The sequence below is a fragment of the Mobula birostris genome, chromosome 12, assembly GCF_030028105.1.
Source record: "Mobula birostris isolate sMobBir1 chromosome 12, sMobBir1.hap1, whole genome shotgun sequence".
Taxonomy (NCBI): domain Eukaryota; kingdom Metazoa; phylum Chordata; class Chondrichthyes; order Myliobatiformes; family Myliobatidae; genus Mobula; species Mobula birostris.
This window is the reverse complement of record NC_092381.1, coordinates 48,457,580-48,476,789: the sequence shown is the minus strand read 5'-3', so window position 1 is coordinate 48,476,789 and position 19,210 is coordinate 48,457,580. Positions and strand designations below refer to the sequence as shown.

Below are 19,210 nucleotides of genomic sequence, written 5' to 3'. Positions count from 1 at the left end.
AGACAGTGCAGAGGAGATGTACAAGGACACTGCCTGGATTTGAGGGCATATCTTATGAGAATAGATTGAGTGAAGTTGGCCTTTTCTCCTTGGAGCAACAGAGGATTAGAGGTGACTTGATAGAGGTGTATAAGATGATGAGGGGCATTGATCATGTGGATAGCCAGAGGCTTTTTCCCAGGGTTCAAATGGCTAACACGACGGGGCATAGTTTTAAGGTGCTTGGAAATGGGTACCGAGGGGATGTCAGGGGTAAGTTTTTCCACACAGAGAGTGGTGGGTAGGTGGAATGCACTGCTGGTGGCAGTGGTGGAAGCAGATACAATAGGGTCTTTTAAGACCCTTTTAGATAACTACAGGGAGCTTAGAAAAATAGAGGGATATGCACTAGGGAAATTCTAGGCAGTTTACATGATAGCACAATGGGCCTAAGGGCCTATAATGTACTGTAGATTTTTATGTTCTATGTATTCTAAGATTCTTTCTGTCTACCACCTTTGTCCCACTCATTATAATCAAGGCTATCGAGCTTCATTTTTCCATTATGCCTACCTCTTCTAAAATTAAGAATCCTAGAATTTTTAATTACTAACCTTTGCCGCTTTACAACCATTTCTGTTATGAATATGAGATTGTATCATTTATTTCCATTTGTGCCATCTATCTTACAAAACTGTGTGCATTTAAATAAAATGTGCATAATTTTATCTAATGACCATTTTCCAATCTGACTCCAACTGATGGTATGATTGCTCAATCCCTTCACTCTACTCATTTACCTCTCCCCTTCCCAATCGTTTTTACTTTCACAAATTATCTCTCTAGTTTATTTAAAATTTGATATGCAACCCTAATTATTTTATTTCTCTGGAATATTGGTCTCGGTTCATGTAAGTGAAGTTTAAAAGTAAATTTATTATCAAAGTACATACTGTATGCCATCATATACAATCCTGAGATTCATTGTCTTGCAAGTATACTCAGTAAATCCAATAGCCATAATAGAATCAATGAAAGACTGCACCCAACAGGGCAGACAGCCAGTGTGCAATAGACAAACTATGCAAGTACAAAAGGACAAAAAAGAAATAATAATAATAATAATAATAAATAAACAATAAATATTGAGAACATGAAATGAAGAGTCCTTGAAAGTGAGTCCATAGGTTGAGTCCAACAGTTCAGTGATGGAGCAAGTGAAGTTATCCCCTCTAGTTCAAGAACCTGATGATGAGGGGTAATAACCGTTCCTGAACCTGGTGGTATGCGTCCTGAGGCTCCTGTACCTTCTTCCCAATGGTGCAGTGAAAAGAGAGCATGACCTGGGTGGTGGTGGTCCTTGATGGCGGATACTGCCTTCCTGCAACAATGCTCAATGTAAATGTGCTCAATGGTGGTGAGTGCTTTAGCTGTGATGGCGTGGCCCTATCCACTACTTTTTGTAGGATTTTCCATTCAAGGGCATCGGTGCTTCCATACCAGTCTGTGGTGCAGCCAGTCAATATACTCTCCACCACACATCTACAGAAGTTTGTCCCAGTTTTAGATGTCATGCCAAATCTTCGCAAACTTCTAAGGAAGTAGAAGCGCTGCCGCACTTTCGTCATAATTGTACTTGTATGTAGGATCCAGGACAGGTCCTCCGAAATGATAACATCAAGGAAGTTAAAGTTGCCTATTCTAAGAGGACTGCTCCCACTTTCTCCAGTACTAATGCCAGCATTCCATAAATTGGAAGCCATTCCTCCTTTCATCTTTTAGCCATATGTTCAATTCTTTGATCTTCACAACTCAATGCCAAGTGACTTATTTTTATCTGAAGCAAGGGTTTTTAGAATGATTTTGACATTAAAAGGCAAAATATCTCACTAAGCACCTTACATGAAATGAAAACATCAGTCATTTAATCATAGAATCATACAGCACATGGACAGGCTCTTCAGCCCATTGAATCCATGCAACCAACTTACACTCATCCCATAGTCTCCCCTCCCCTACACACATGGAACCAATTAACCGTCCAACCCATAAGACCTTGGAATGTGGGAGAAAACTGGAGTACTAAAAGGAACCCAGAGGACACGGGACAACCTATAAACTTCACATGGATGGCACGGCAGCTCTATTACTTGTGCCACTTTGACACCCATATTGACGCATGAACCTTCATGTTTTTGAGATGCGAAAGAAAATCCACATGGTTAGAGAAATATGCAAGTCCATAAAGATGGCTCCAGAGGTCAGAATTGAATCTGTATCAGAAGTCAGAGCTTAGGAGGGATAATGGTGCCTAACGGCAACTCCTCTGCTTGCATCTTCAGAAACAGCTCTATTTCCATCTTTAATATCTCTATTTTTCCCTTTCAGGGTTCTTTTGAACCTTGTTACACGCAGGCTTTGGTTCTTTCTCGGGGTTCAATGACTGGCCATTATTCGACATGCCAAGGGTTTGGCCTGAGAGTCTCGATCATGTTCGGAAGCCTAAGATCTCGGGGCTCTGGAGGCCGGCGGATCAAGGGTCGGTGTGACAGCAGGAGACTCGTAGGTCATCGGGGAGGCCAGAAAATCTTTCACTGTGGGCCTGAAGACATTGTAAACCAGCGGGTTGTTATGTCTCCCGCTCGCTGTGAAAATGGGAGACACCTCCTTTTCCCTTGCCAGGGAGAGAGCGAACCTGAGGGTTGTCGAATGTCGGATGAAATGCGAAGCCTTTGGGGTAACTTTGGTCTGCGTCTTTGTTATCCCTTAGCTCACGCTTGTGCTCGTTATCAGGTGTGCTTTTTTTTGCCGGGGGGGAAGGGGGGATTGTTGCTTGCAGTCACTTACACACGGGAGGGGGGAGCTTGGGGGGGGGGGGACTTGGGGTTCTCACATTTAACTGTTGTTCATTTTTTGAGGCACTTCTGTTTTTGTGGATGTTTGCAAAGAAAAAGCATTTCAGAATGTATATTGTATACATTTCTCTGACATTAAATTTGACCTTTGAACCTTTGTATCACTGAAGCTATGAGGCAGAGCTCGACAAAGTGTGCCACTGTATCTCCATTTAGTCTATCCTAATCATGCAAATAAAGACTAGGCTGAATGGCCCCTTCTGTGAGATTCTTTAATTCTCCTGGTAAATTCATAAAATACTGCCTGGAGAATTACCCACAATAAGCTAGCTAACTTCTTGGGATGCTGGAGCAGAATTGCTACTTCAATACCTGAAAAAGCAATTTAAAATTTCTGTAGCTACAAAAGCCTGCAAAAGGAACGATGGAACCTTCCTTCATATATTATGTCATGTCTCTGCCTATGTTGAAGAGGCTTCACCAAACTCACTTCCTCCACTGGTATTTTGGTAAAATACAGCTTCAATAGATATATATAGTAAGAAATCTCTTGATAAGCCATTCTCAGAACTGGCCAGTGAGACAGTTGCTGCATTGGCTTTAATTATGTAAAATTCCCTGTGTCAATGAAAGTTCTATTAGAATGGAAAATGGCAAAAATAAATGGGAAGGAGATAGAATGTAGGTAACTGCAGGATATTTACCTTAACATGGGGAAATGATAGAAGTTATTAATAAAAACCTTATGCCAGGGTATTTAAAAAAAACTCAAAATACAGATAAAATCTACATAGTTCTGTGGAAGAGAAATCATGTTTAAACAATTTAGTCTGAAGTTATGTTTAGAAATTGGAATCAGTAGTTCTACTACAATTTACAAAACTACCTATAAACTCACCATCTTCAGTTTCTCCTACTCACTTTTAAAAATCGCTGGATCCAATTTCCCACAGTCACTTACATTCCTTTTACACACCCCAGCTTTTATGTCCCCCAACAATGGGACTCACTACTCTAAAGACTAGAAGCCTGCAAGAATCCAAATTACTTTACCCAGAAGACAACTTTATGCTGCAGCTTTGAGACAGCTTGCTTCCTAGGGTAACTGCTTGGTCACAGTCTACCTACCTAATAGAAATACAGCCAAGTCCTAAAAATGTACCAGACCTCCCTATCAAAGAGCTTGCTGGTTCACCATCTGGATTTTATTCTGGTAGAAAATCCACTCCTGTAAAATATTAATAAGGAGTGGCTTACACTCAAAGGAACAGCCAGAGAAAAACTCAAACCCAAACCCAATTTCTGACATCGGATCTTACTCAGTATCGTTAAAAGTGTACTTAGGCATTCATCCGGGTAATGCTAGAATAGTTGTCTGTGTCTTTAAGGGAGACGGCGATGTCATTACACATGGGTGGGATAGTGAGGAGACCATTTCGCTTTCTGCTGAAGACATGGTAGGGTGTTGGAATCGGGTTCCTCCCAGAGTGTGCTGGGCATGATGAGAAAAGGTGAGCATTAATTGACGATATCCATGTGAATTCGTTTATGCTTGTTGGCAAATCGAGAATATCAGTAATTTGACATGTTTTACATGTGGATGCTTTAGATTTCCACGAGTAAAGGCATCGACGCTGGATCGCGTGGCTTATGCAAAGTTCCTCACCATCCAAGTAGGTCAGTCTTGCTGTAATTTAACTACCAGGCAATACCTTGTAAAAGTTGTGCCAAAGTGTACCTTTTGTGTAACTTCATTGTATCGGGACTGATTGTGCACGTAACCGCGTAACGTGAATGTTTAGTCTCTGTTCGGAAGTTCAACACGTATGTACGTCTTAGATGAGATGTATTCGCTTACATTTTTCGCTGTTATGTATAAGATGCAGGGTGGGTGGGATTCTAATGTTGTTTGTATTGTGTTCCTTCAAGATTGCCACTACCGTATTAGTACCATATTAGTTCTGGTATTTTTATACTGCATACACAATTCTGTCCATACACAAGGGTGTGGATCGAAAGTTAAACTGAGATTGTAACAGCAAGAACTGGTTGCAAGTTCATTCATTTTGTTTCGCGACCCTCTTCTGGCACTTAAACATCTAAAACGGATAAAGGAATTAATACCCGAAAAAGTATTTGTTGTCCTGAGCATGTACTTTTCCCCAGGCTACAATTGTTACTCAGGTAAGTTGTGGAGACAAAAGCTTTGATATTTTGAAAATTAAATTGGATGTATTCACAAGAGGAAAAGCGATTAAAAGATAACAGAAATGGCACTGAAAATCTGAGATTGATTAAATTGGAGCGGATAGCAGGGCATTTGCCCTTTCTTGGAATGAATTCCCTATTTATGCATTCCACAGTGGAAAAAAGGTTTTTTTTTATTACAACAGCTGGCATTAAAACTGGCAAACTCTCAACTACATCATAGAACTTAAAATTTACTTCTCAGACTACTGATAAAGTGGAGCGTGTGCCAAGTGTTCAAGATGTTGAAGTAATCTACCGGAAACGTCCCCTTTTTTTTAAAGTAGGCTGAAATAAGCTGTACAAGAGCATTTTGAAATACAGTACTCATTAAGTTTGGTTTTATAGTATAATGTATCAATTATTGATCTTAAAGTGAGCAGTGTCACAACTGCCTTGCATGACTCACAGTGAGTGCATTTTTGTCCTTTATACTAAAGGGGTCCCACGTAAATATTTCAGTCTTACATTTACACATACTATATAAAAAATTATAACGCCCAATATTTCTAGAGATTTGTTGGTCAATTTTCCTTAGCAACAACGTTGTCATAACAAAATGTGTATTGATTCTTTTCAGACAATGAGTGATTTATAGCAATGGGCTCTTATATTCAATTAAAATTGTAATGTTATCTTCTCTTTTACATTCCACCACCAGCTCCCACATCACACCCAAAGAATCTACACGCTGGAATGTTCATTGCCAATCCTACATAGCTTTCAACCACATTCCATGAGCTCTCTAAGTTCATAAGGCTTGTATAGATTAGTTTGCAATGATATCGATGTCCAGCACTGCATTCCTCCCATATGCCTCATCAGGTCAATGTATACTGGACGGTTGGTTTTCTTTCTATATCTGACTGTTTTTTCACTCACTACTGTATTACTATTCTGTGTCTCATATGGGATGTTGTCAAAAGCTTTATTTTGGTCTATATACCTCACCAACCTCATCAACACACTTATTTACTTCTTCAAAAACCTCAGTCAAATTACTCAAAGAGAAACTTCCCTTAACAAAGACATGGTGCCTGTCTTTGATTATTTCATGTTTCTCCAAATGCCAAATGATCGCAAAACACAGCGAAACATCAAGGATGCCTGCCACCCTGGTCATTCACTTTTATACTTCCTATCTTCTAGGAGAAGATGCAGGAACTTAAAAGCCTGGAGAACCAGACTCAAGAATAGTTTCTTGCCCACTGCTTTCAGACTTCTTTTCAGAATCAGAATCAGAATCAGGTTTATTATCACCAGCATGTGACGTGAAATTTGTTAACTTAGCAGCAGCAGTTTAATGCAACACATAATCCAGCAGAGAGAGAAAAAGTAATAATAATAAAATAAAACATAATAATAAATAAACAAGTAAATCAATTGCATATATTGAATAACTTTTTTAAATGTGCAAAAACAGAAACATTGTATATTTAAAAAAGTGAGGTCGTGTCCAAAGCTTCAATGTTCATTTAGGAATCGGATGGCAGAGGAAGAAGCTGTTCCTGAATCGCTGAATGTGTGCCTTCAGGCTTCTGTATCTCCTACCTGATGGTAACAGTGAGAAAAGGGCATGCCCTGGGTGCTGGAAGTCCTTAATAATGTACGATGTCTTTCTGAGACACCGCTCCCTAAAGATATCCTGGGTACTTTGTAGGCTAGTGCCCAAGATGGAGTTGACTAGATTTACAACCTTCTGCAGCTTCTTTCGGTCCTGTGCAGTAGCCCCTCCATACCAGACAGTGTTGCAGCCTGTCAGAATGCTCTCCATAGTCCAACTATAGAAATTTTTGAGTGTATTTGTTGACATGCCAAATCTCTTCAAATTCCTAATAAAGTATAGCCGCTGTCTTGCCTTCTTTATGACTACATCAATGTGTTGGGACCAGGTTAGATCCTCAGAGGTCTTGACACCAAGGAACTTAAAGCTGCTCACTCTCTCCACTGCTGATCCCTCTATGAGGATTGGTATGTGTTCCTTCGTCTTACCCTTCCTGAAGCCCACAATCAGCTCTTTCGTCTTCCTGACATTGAGTGCCAGGTTGTTGCTGCGGCACCACTCCGCTAGTTGGCATATTTCACTCCTGTACGCCCTCTCGTCACCACCTGAGATCCTATCAACAACGGTTGTATCGTCAGCAAATTTGTAGATGGCATTTTGACCTATGCCTAGCCACACAGTCATGTGTATACAGAGAGTAGAGCAGTGGGCTAAGCACACACCCCTGAGGTGCGCCAGTGTTGAGCGTCAGTGAGGAGGATATGTTATCACCAATCCGCACAGATTGTGGTCTTCTGGTTAGGATGTCAAGGATCCAATTGCAGAGGGAGGTACAGAGGCCAGTTACAATGAGCTTCAAGCAAGCAAAGGAATTTCATTGCATCCTGGTGTATATGAAAAATGAACAATTCTGTTCCTACAGATATTGCAAGACTTGCTCAGTTCCTCTAGCATATTGCTTGTTGCTCTAAATTTCAGCATCTATAGTCTTTTGTGCCTCTAATCTAAATCTGAATCTGTATATGAATCAAAACCACTGCCAAGAAATCATGTTCCGATCCGCTCGACACATGGTATCAGCTTGCAAATCTGCTAAAAAACTGGTCAAATGATTTCTGAATAATAAAGGTAAGTTTAGTGATCTCAAGCAATCAAGACAAGAAATGTGCAGCATATGCCGATTTGCACCTGGAAATCCTAACGTGTAACAGAAATCTAACGCCCTCCACTTCTATCAATAAATAACATAATTCACAGTGGAGAAGTTTGAGGACTGACAGGCCACTATGGTGATGAAAAAGACAATTGAAATAACTTGCAGAATGGCCACTTCAGACAGAGCACAGATGCTTTACAAACCAGATATCTAATCTGCGCTTGATCTTGCAAATACGGTGGAGGCCACACTGGGAGCACCAAATTCAGTAAACGTGGTTAGAAGAGGTAAATGTAAATCTTTGCCTCACCTAGAAGGTTGATCTAGGTCAACAGATGATGGTGAGAGAAGCAGTGTAGGAAAAATATTGCATCTATTGTAGCAGGGGAAAGTGCCAAGGATCATGGAGGGGTGGGTGGGGAGGGATTAGCACGCCAGGGAGTCACGGAAGGAGAAGACCCCACAACATGCAGGAAGAAATTGGGAGAAGAGATGCAGTTCGTACTGGGATCTAATTATAGCTGGCAGAAATGACTAAGGATGGTGTGCTGATGCAGGGGCTGATATGGTGAAAATGGAACAATACAGTTCTCTAGTTCTCACTTCCCTCTTCACCATTATGGTGCTGGTTCCATCAACCTTTTACCTTTTATCCTAATGGTTTCCATTATTACCTTTCTTACTTGACAAATTCCAGCACTTGTAAGCTTTATGTACTTTCTCATCACCCTCCGCTCTATCTTCACTTTTACCCTTACTTCCACCCTCCTGGCTCAATACTCATTTTTTTTGCATGCCTTGTAATTTTTTGCATCTTCAATATATTAAATACTTCATTGCCATACTCAAAAATATGGGGAAAATTGATCATTTATAAATGAACATCTAATCCTAATAACCACTGGTTTTCAGATTTCCTGTAAAATTTGAGTTACAGAATTGACTCAGAGAGGGGGGGAATGGTACTATACTATTTGAACTCTTTACTTACAAATTTAGTAGCTAATAATAATACATGGTGTATAGCATACATTACCAATTATTTATCTTCTATCAAGTCCTTTTAAAGCTGGATTGTATTAATCTGGATTATCAATACTGATTTCCAAGCATATAAAAATAAGAAAAGATTTAGAAACAAATATCCACAAACCAACATGATAGTTATTTTAATTAAAATATATGAATTCTATTCAAGGATCTTGAAACATTGAAGAACATAAGAAACTAAAGCAGCAGTAGGCTAATTATCCCATGCTACATGCTCCATTTTTTACATCAACCTCAAATTTTCTGTACTGTACTAATCAAATGCTCTATGATTTCCTTAATATCCTAAGATTTATTAATCTGTCTTGAATATACTTAGTAAAAGTCTCCACAACCCTCTTGGAAAGTGAATTCAAAAGATTCACTAGCCTCTAGCTAAAGAAATATTTTTCTTACCTCTGTCCAGAATAACCAAACGCTTATTTTGGGACTGTGACGTCTGGTTCCAGGCACTTTCCCCAGGGAGATTATACTTGTGCACCAAAATAAAAATTCTGTATATTTCATGAGATCACCTCTCATTCTAACTACTCAAGAGAGTACAGACTCAGTTCTCCTAATCTCTCCTCAAAGGAATCCACAGCCAACTGCCTCCTGATCCTGTTTCCACCATCCCAGGAATCACACTGGTAAACATTCAATGCACTCCCTTCAATGCAGGTATATTTTTCATTAGCTTAGGAAGATCAGACATACACAATATTCTGGGTGCAGGCTCATCATGGCCTTCTATCATTGCACTTACTTTGATCATTGCCTCTACTCTTAAACTCAAACCTTTTGCACAAGAGCGCCAATATAAAATTTATCTTCCCAATTGTCATACCTAGATATTAACTTTGTGACTTGTGTAAAAAAATACTTCATTCTCTCATTATCTTTCAAAAAACTGTTCTGTATGGTACTGTGTTCTATTTTCCCTTCCCTTATCAAAATCTTGGTCGTTTTATGCAGATTTCTGATTTTTTTCCCAATCCTCAGGCTTATTGTTGACTTTGACATCATCATAAGCTGTTTCCTTTGATCTATTATCTAAAGTCTCTCATGTTAGTGATGCATGTACCACATTTTCTATTAATGTTTTGTACTTTAACGGGAAATATAATTGTTGTAAACTACATGTAAATTCTTCAAATGTTATTCACTGCTTGTTTACTGCAATTCTTCATATCTTCATACTTTGCCATTTAAATTTAAGACCATGGTTTTAAATAGAATTAAATATTTTTCTGTCTTTATATAAAAGGAGGAGGAGGAGTTTAGGAGGGTTAATGGCGCCTAACAGTGACTCTTCTGCTTGCATCTTCAGAAACAGCTCTATTTCCATCTTTAATATCTCTATTTTTTTCCTTTCAGGGTTCTTTTGAAGACCCTGACCTGATATTACACGCTGACTACGGTTCTTTGCAGGAATGGGACCTGTTCTCGGGGTTTCACGAATAGCCGTTGTTTGGCACGCCAAGGGCTAAGCCTAAGAGCTTCGCTCACCTTCAGAGGACCAAGTTTTCGTGGCTCCGGAGATGGAGGAATCGGAGGTCGGTGTCTGAGCAGAAGACCGGTGTGTCCTGGGAGATGGAAGATCTAAGGCTGTGTGCTCAGAGACCCAAGATCTTTGGACAAAGAGCTCGGAAAAAGCGACGCAATGGACTTTTAACATTGTAAACCAGCGAGTTGTTTGTTATACCTCCCCTCTCACTGTGAAACGGAGACATCTCTTTCTCCCTTATTAGGAAGAGAGAGAGAGCCTGTGGTATGTCAAATGCCGGGTGAACAAGTAGTCTTTGGAGTACTGCAAGCCTGTGTCTTTGCTGTTGCCTTGCTCACGCTTGAATGCTCAGCGGCAGGTGCCTTTACTTTCTTTTTGCTGGTGAGGGGAGGGGGGGATTGTTGCTTGCAGCCGCTTACGCGCGGAGGGAGGGGAGTTGGGGGGGCACTTTGGGGTTCTAGCATTTAACTGTCGTTCATTCTTTGGGGGCACTCCTCTGTGTTCGTGGATGGTTGTGAAGAAAAAGCATTTCAGGATGTATATTGTGTACATTTCTCTGACATTAAATGTACCTTTGAAATCTTTGAAATACTTTATGTCTCCTGTACTTGATTAACTTTTAGATTCGGGAAAATGTGTATTCATCAAGTTTCTAATAATTCTAATCTCAATGAAAATAGTTATAAATAAAAACATGATAAAGCATTGCAGTAAAAGCATTGCTATTTTGTATAAAACAAAATACGTCATTAAAAGAGACTGGTGATTCTGTAGTACTAAAAGATTAAGCACAAAATACTCTGCAGATGCTGGGGTCAAAGCAAAACGCACAACACACTGGAGGTCGGGCAGCATCCGAGAAAATGAACAGTCAACATTTCGGGCCGAGACCCTTTGTCAGGACTTGCCTGGTATTTTTCTACCATATCCTTCATATTTTCTACAGTAAAATCTAACCAATCTCAGAAATTAAGGATTGCAAGTATCTGGTCTGATGAACAGATCATATTCAAATTCTGATATGTAATCTACACAACCTTGGAAAAGCATATTAAATTTATTCTGGATTTGTTAATTTTCTATATAATGACCCTACTATATAAGAATGCATATATAATCATAAGTAAATTAGCTAGTACTGTTGCCTCACTGTCCCTGATTCGATCTTGACCTCGTATACTGTTTGTATAGAATTTTCACATTGTCTCTGTTAAAATGTTAGTTTCCACTGGGTGCTCTTGTCTTCTCCCACATTCCAGAGATTCTAGCTGGTAGATTAATTGGCTACTATAAAATGTCACTAGCATTGCTGGGTGTTGAGAGACTTAGGGTGACTTAAAAACTAACTTAAAGACTTTAAGGAACTTCAACTTCAGGTACTGAAATTTATAAGAAAATTAGTACAGGGCAACATCTGTTTATTAAGTTTGAGAATAAAAGAAAATATCCTTATTATTCGTAAAGAGAAGAGACTCGGCAGATGTTGGAAACCCTGAACAATGTATACAAAGTGCTGCAGGAACTCAGTGTGTCACACAGCATCTATGGAAGCAAATAAACAGTTGATATTTCAGGATGAGGCCCTGTATCAGGACTAAAAAGGGGAAAAAAACAGAATAAGGTAGCTGGGGGAGGGGAAGCAGTACAAGCTGGCAAGTGATAGGTGTAAACAGCTGAGGGGAAAGGTGGGTAGGGGAGGAGGGGAATGAAGTAAGAAGCTAAATGGTGACAGGTAAAAGAGATAAAAACCAGAAGACAGTGATAGAGGACAGTGGGCCATGGAAGAAAGGGAAGGAACAGGGACACTAGAGGGAGGTGATGGGCCGGGGAGAAGAGGTAAGAGGGCAACCAGAATTGGAAATGGGAAAAGAGACAAGGGGGGAGAGGGGAGGAATTATAGGAAGTTAGAGAAATTGATATTCATGCCATCAGGTTGGAGTCATGAGAAGAAACAGTACCAATGCCAACCCCTGCAGAACACCATGAGTCACCCAAACCCCATGATACCATAACATTCCCCTTTTCACATAACTTTTCCATCTCCCATTCTAATTTGTACCACACATCCTGGCTACTGTTCGGAGGCCTGTATATAACTCCCATCGGGGTCTTTTTACCCTTGCAGTTTAACTCCAAACCACAAGGATTCTACATCTTGTGATCCTATGTCACCTCTTTAAGGACTTGACTTCATTTTTACCAACAGCACAATCCCACTCCCTCATGTTTGGGTCAGGTGTAACTGTCTTTTTTTAAACAGGTCTTGCCTTCCCCAGAAGGGATCCCAATGATCCAGAAATCCAAAATCCTGCCCCTTGCACCAATCCTCAGTCTCTCATTTATCTGCCAAATCATCCTATTCTTACCCTCACTGGCAGGGCCGGACTTTAGGCAGGGCTAGGCTGGGCTGCCCAGGGGCCCGAGCTGCAGAGGGGCCCGAAATAGGTAGCTATCATCATGGCAGACAAAAAAAATACGAGAGTGGAGCACAGAAAAGAAAAAAGAAACAAGAAAAAGAGGACCGTGAGAAAGAAGCATTAAAAAAGACATTGAAATTGACAGAATTTTTAAAATCTGTTCTTGATGATGCAGCAGTACCATTGCTCTGGTCACAGTCTGAGACCAGTGGACAAATGGAGACTTGTTCAACAGCTAGTGCTAGCACCATCGTTAGCATAGGACCACCGTCCTTGCCACAGTCAGCAGAGGGCATGACTTTGGGATTCCCAACCACAGAGGCCTCCGAACAGCCAAGTCGGGCCACCATTAATGTTAATGTTACCTCTATTGAGGATCCTTACAGCATTGATCCTGCTCGCTGGGGAAAGGAAACGTTAGATGATTCAGTCCGAGCGTACTGGGCTAAGAAAGGGCCAGAGTCCTGCCAGAATAAGGATGTGGATATTAAAGCTTTGGAATGAGTATACAAACAACAGAGGTGTTTTTCCTCCAAATTTCACTTCAAACGCAAGCTCGTACTGTAAATGGTGAGTACAATATCAAGGCAATGGCTCTTATATTCCCCTTCCACTGGCTGTGTGTTTTGTTTTGCATGCCACATCTTCAGTGATGGTAACTGTCAGTCCATCTTCAAAACTGGCTTTAGTGACTGGAAACATGCCGCTGAGCGCATAGGAGAGCATGAAAATAGCAAACACTGCAGGAAAACGATACTGACCTACGTCACACTAGCGTCTGACAGTGGAAGAATAGATACAGAACTGCAAAAAAAGTGTTGGTGGTTGTGAAGTTTTTGGTTGAGAGGGGACCGGCTATCCGAGGCTCCAGTGACATATTTGGCAGGCCTGATAACGGCAACTACATAGGCTCAGATCCGCAATGCGACAGGACAGGCTGAATCATCTTACTCTGATGTCACTTGAAAGTAATCTTGTTCAGAAACTGGATTTTAGTGATCCGATCAAGGACTTTGCTGCAAGAAATCCAGAAGAACCAGACTTTAATTTTGAAAAACAAGCATCTGACTTTGTAAATATCTAGGCTTGTGTGTCAGTGTTGTTCCTGTTTTTGTGGCAATAGGCTAATAGTTGACTGTTTACAAACTTAGTAAGTAATAAGTGGTCTTTACTCTGCAAGCCACACAGTACAGCAATAGGTTAGTATGTGCTAGATCTCATTTTTCAAAAAGATTGTTGGAGTATTGTCAAGTTTCCTAGTTTGCCATAGTGCCATCTCTCTTGGCCTTTTTGTCTCTCATTTCCATTTTACTTTCTCAGAACACACAGTTGAGAAAAATACCTATATAAAAATGCTTTGGCATTGTTTGAGAAATAAGGCCTATGGTATGTGCAGCAATAGATAAATGAAGATTTAAGATAGGGTACATCATACTTCGTCTCCCTCATAACTTTACTAAGCTAATTAAGCCTAGGTCAATTTTTGAGTGCTTTAGAGGCTGTCCTTCAAACTAAGAATCTGCATTACTTTCTGCCCTTCCTCTTAAGGCCTGTAAGCTTATAACCTACGTATTGTACAAAACTAATGTCCTGGTCCACAGCTTTGATATTTAGACCAGTACGACCTTTGCTCTTGTTCTTGCCTTTTTTTGCTTGGTACAGCTTCATTTTACGGTGTTGGCAGGGGCCCAGGGGCCCCGGCCCCACTAAATCCAGCCCTGCTCACTGACACATGACACAGGTAGCAATCCAGAGGTTACTACCCTGGACATCCTGCTTTTCAGAGAACTCCTTACATTATCTCTTCAGGACCTCCTACCTTTTCCTATCCATGTCATTGGTACCAATATGTACCACAACTTCTGGCTGCTCACTCTCCCTCTTTAGAACGCTGTGGACTCAATCTGAGATATCCCAGCCCTGGCACCTTTTCGGTGTCTCTTTCAAATCTACAGAGTCTCCTGTCTGCTCCTCTAATTATGGAATTCATTATCACTACAGAACTCCTCTTCTACCCCTTCCCTTCTGAGACACAGAGCCAAAGTCAGTGTCAGAGATCCAGTCGCCTGGTAAGCCATCTCCCCGCCACCGACCACCCCAGCCCCAAACCAATCCTTCTCCTGATTGTCACCCAGGTAGCTTCCTCCAGCAACATAGGAGTGACTACCTCTCTTTGGCTCCTATCTATCACCTCATTCTCTCGTATGAGCCGAAGATCATCGAGCTACAGCTCCAACTTATTAACGCTATCTCAAAGGAGCTGCAGTTCAATGCACTGTATAGATGTAGTTTATCAGGGAGAATGGAGGTCTCCCAGAGATCCCACATCTCACACAAAGAATATACCATTAACCCTGGAGCAATTCTCACCATACTAACTATGTACTAACAGACAAAGAAAGAGAGGAAAAAAACATTTTCTGAAAACTTACTTAGATCTTCCATCCCTTCTCGCCTAAGCTTGTTGAGCCAAAACCTGATCACTCTGACACTGTTCACTCCAATATAATTTCCAGCACTGGCAAACAAGCCATCAGGCTTGTTCTTCTGAATTTGTGGTTCTGTGAGATACCAGATATTCTGACAAGAACCTAAAGATCCAGAAGCAAGAAAGAATTGAAGTTGGTGGTCTCCTTGATGTGAAGTAACCAGGCCCAAAAGGGAGCAAGTCACCTTCTGATAAGCTGCAGTCTTTCTGCCACCATTTGACATGAGAAATATAGCTTACCAAAGCATTGCTGTTCTTGTATTTCAAGAAAACTTAACCTTTACCAGTAAACCAGTGAGACAATTAATGCTTCCAGCTAGTGCACTCATTTCTGCTTCTCAGCTCAAATTTCTCAATGTCAAGCTGCTTCACCTGTTTTAGCTCATAGTGCTGCACATATTAATCCTTATTCAGGCTTCAATTAAGGCAACTAAACCTCTACCTCTCCGAAAAATGTTTCAGAAAAGTTAAAATATCCAGAAAGTAAATTATCAAAAGTATTGTCAACAAATCCTTTACTATTATTATTATTATTAGCTGTTTTGACAGTAGCTATGAATATTATTCATTGCAGTATTTCCATGAACTCTAAACGTGTTTTGTATTTTCTGTTTGCCTTCTTTTCTGTTGTGACACATGCAAAACGCATGGATATTGACCAAAACGTAAATGGTATTGAAATGTAGATCCTGTTGAGTGAAGAACCTGTATCTTCTCAGGAAATTGCATCATAATATAACATGGAAGACAATGGGTTGGAACAAGTGTTCTGATGTTCTTGGATTTTTGCTTGATTTAATCAAGTCACCAGCACCAAAATTCATAATTTTCCAGGTTACATTTTCTGGTCATTCACTGCACTGAAGATAATTATCAAAATAAATTATTCTCTATAACAGGTGAATTTATTATTTATTTTGATACTGGCAATATGAAATAAAACATATTTGGCAAGCCAAGTGTCTCTCGAACACCATGTCTAAAATACTTCAAACTAAAGAATTTAAAAGCCTTTGAGTTTCTATTTGCCAGACTTGGAAACCATAATTTCCACACACAGGAACATGTGGTACTCACGCAAGAGCAGACACATAAGTGTATGTTGACAACAGCCAACTTCAGTTTGAAGAATGATTTTTTTGGCATTTAACCAAAGGAAATGTAAAATACTCATAAATCTCCCATTATTTGTCCAGCCTATATTTTATGATTCAAGTTTATAGGCAATGAGGAGCCAATCAGACAGAATCTCAAGGATACATTTAGAACTGGGGGGGAGAATTTAAGGGGTGAGTTTTTCACTTATGTCGACTATGCTGCAGTCACAGAACTTGATTATCTTGGAGAGTCCAGAGATAGGCGACCCTAAGACAATGAGATCTCAATTCCCTTGCAACGTTAGTTGTGGAATAAAAATTTGCAGAAAACTTAAATCAGATATTGCCGGAAAACATGGATGATAAACTGATGAAACAACATGCCATCTTTGCATTAAATCTGAGATTTTGCAACCTGTAGTATGATATATGGTTTAAATGTTATTATTAAAATGACTTCACTCAAATTAACATACTTTTATAATTAGTAAGCCAACACCTTTCAATAGTCCACATCTAATATACAGTAGATACCAGACACTGCTAGTACTGAACATAAATGCAACATTGTCCTAGCAAGCTATGGATTTGAAGGGGAATAACTTTCATAAGTTTAGATTTACCACTTTTAAAACATACATCAAACATTAAGTGATCCTTCTTAGGAAGCTCACAATATGATAAATTTACTGACATCTGCTGCACTCTATCTTCACCCCCATTTTCACTACCTTCAGAGGTGAAAAATCCTTCAGTTAAAATACGAAATAAATATTTAATATTTCAGCACTATATCAAGATTTTCAATCTATAATTTTGTCATAAGCAACAAAAATACAGTTAAAAGTATTTCAACAACCCTTCAAATACAAACCAGAGCTTTTAATATCAAATTAATAAATTAATTACTCTATCAATAGAAAGATTTTCTTCCTGATTACATCAGGTTACATGGGCACATAAAGTTGTTTTATCAACTTTAAAAATATATGGCCATTTAAAAGTATTGTACCAATAACAGACAGATGCCAATTTGCTCTAACAGTAACTGCTATGAATGTCATCTAATCATTAATAAGTGGTTCAAAGTTACCCATACAAAATGAATGCTGAGAAATGTTTCATCATAATTTTAAAGGAACTCAACAGGAAGATTATTGCCACCACATAGCCTGTCGCATGATACAATGAAAAAAAGCCATTTGGCCCATATGCATGCACTACCTCTTATCAGAGTAATATACTACCACCACTGTAACCCATCCCTTCCCCATCTCCACTAATGCCCCTTCTTCAGAACCTTCCAAACTTTCCTCACCACATCCAATTCCTATTGAACCTGTCACCACCACAGCTTTTAGATTTTAATTTAGACCCCAAGTATCCAGGATGCACAACTGCTCCCCTATACCGATCATCTTCAACACTGGTGGCCCCATGGCTGTGAGCTATATACTCGTCTCCCACACGACTGCATGGCTGAACACCCAAGTAATCATAGTGCCAAGTTTGTCGATGACATGACAGAGGTGGGGCTCATCACCAACAACAAAGAGATGGACTACAGAAAGTGAAAGAGCTTGAGGCCTGGTCCCAGGTAATTAACCTTTCCTTCAATGTCAACAAGACAAAGGAGATGGTTGTCAACTTCAGGAGAACTCACACCCTCCTTACATTGGCAGCACAGAAGTGAAACTGAAAGCAATTTCAGACTCCTGGGAGTTCACACCTCACACAACCTTTCATGATTCTACAGCATATCCTCCACAATCAAGAAAGCTCACCAAAGCCTCTACTTCCTGAGAAGGTTAAAGAAACCTGAACAATGCACTTCAATACTCACAACTTTCTGCACATGTGCAGTAGAGAACATCCAAACATGCTGCGTTATTGCATGGTACAGAAACTATACTGCGGTGGACAGGAAAGTCCTACAATGGGTAGTCAAAACTGCTGAATACATCACCAGCACCAGCCTATCCACTATCATGGACACAAATACAGAAAGGTGCCAAACAAAGTCTAGCAATATCATGAAGGATCCCACCCACCCTGTTCATGGATTGTTTATCTCACTCCCATTAGGGAGGAGCCGAAGCAGCATCCACACCAGGACCACCAGACTCAAAACATTAGTTTACCTGGAGCAATAAAGCTGATCAACACTTCAACCCACTAACCCACCCCACCACCATTACTTCAGCATTTCCTTTCAGTCACATTTTCATAGACACTCCTGCAGCTAGCATCACTTTATGTACATATAATCAATAAGGTACCATATCTATTTACATTTATCATGTTTTAAATTATTGTATTCTTTATCTTACTGTATTATTTTATGCTGCGTCAGATCTACATAGAACAGTACAGCACAGTACAGGCCCTTCGGCCCACAATGTTGTGCCGACCCTTAAACCCTGCCTCCCATCTCACCCCCACCTTAAATTCCTCCATATTCCTGTCCAGTAGTTTCTTAAATTTCACTAGTGTATCTGCCTTCACCACTGACTCAGGCAGCACATTCCATGCACCAACCACTCCCTGAGTAAAAAAACCTTCCTCTAATATCCCCCTTGAACTTCCCACCCCTTACCTTAAAGCCATGTCCTCTTGTATTGAGCAGTGACGCCCTGGGGAAGAGGCGCTGGCTGTCCACTCTATCTATTCCTCTTAATATCTTGTATACCTCTATCATCTCTCCTCTCAACCTCCTTCTCTCCAAAGAGTAAAGCCCTAGCTCCCTTAATCTCTGATCATAATTCATACTCGCTAAACCAGGCAGCATCCTGCTAAATCCCCTCTGTACCCTTTCCAATGCTTCCACATCCTTCCTATAGTGAGGCGACCAGAACTGGACATAGTACTCCAAGTGTGGCCAAACCAGAGTTTTCTTGAGCTGCATCATTACATCGTGACTCTTAAACTCTA

At 40.2% G+C, this 19,210-nt stretch overlaps 1 protein-coding gene across 1 annotated transcript in view; it reads right to left on the bottom strand.

The window, feature by feature from the left end:
* The window catches only part of agbl4 (AGBL carboxypeptidase 4), a 156,549-nt gene extending 138,831 nt beyond the window's left edge, over nucleotides 1-17,718 (bottom strand). The window contains 3 exon segments of the mRNA XM_072274547.1: nucleotides 11,235-11,319; nucleotides 16,899-17,028; nucleotides 17,691-17,718. Of these exon segments, the coding sequence (XP_072130648.1) occupies nucleotides 11,235-11,319; nucleotides 16,899-17,028; nucleotides 17,691-17,718 (243 nt within the window).
* Between the last annotated feature and the right edge of the window lie 1,492 nt (nucleotides 17,719-19,210).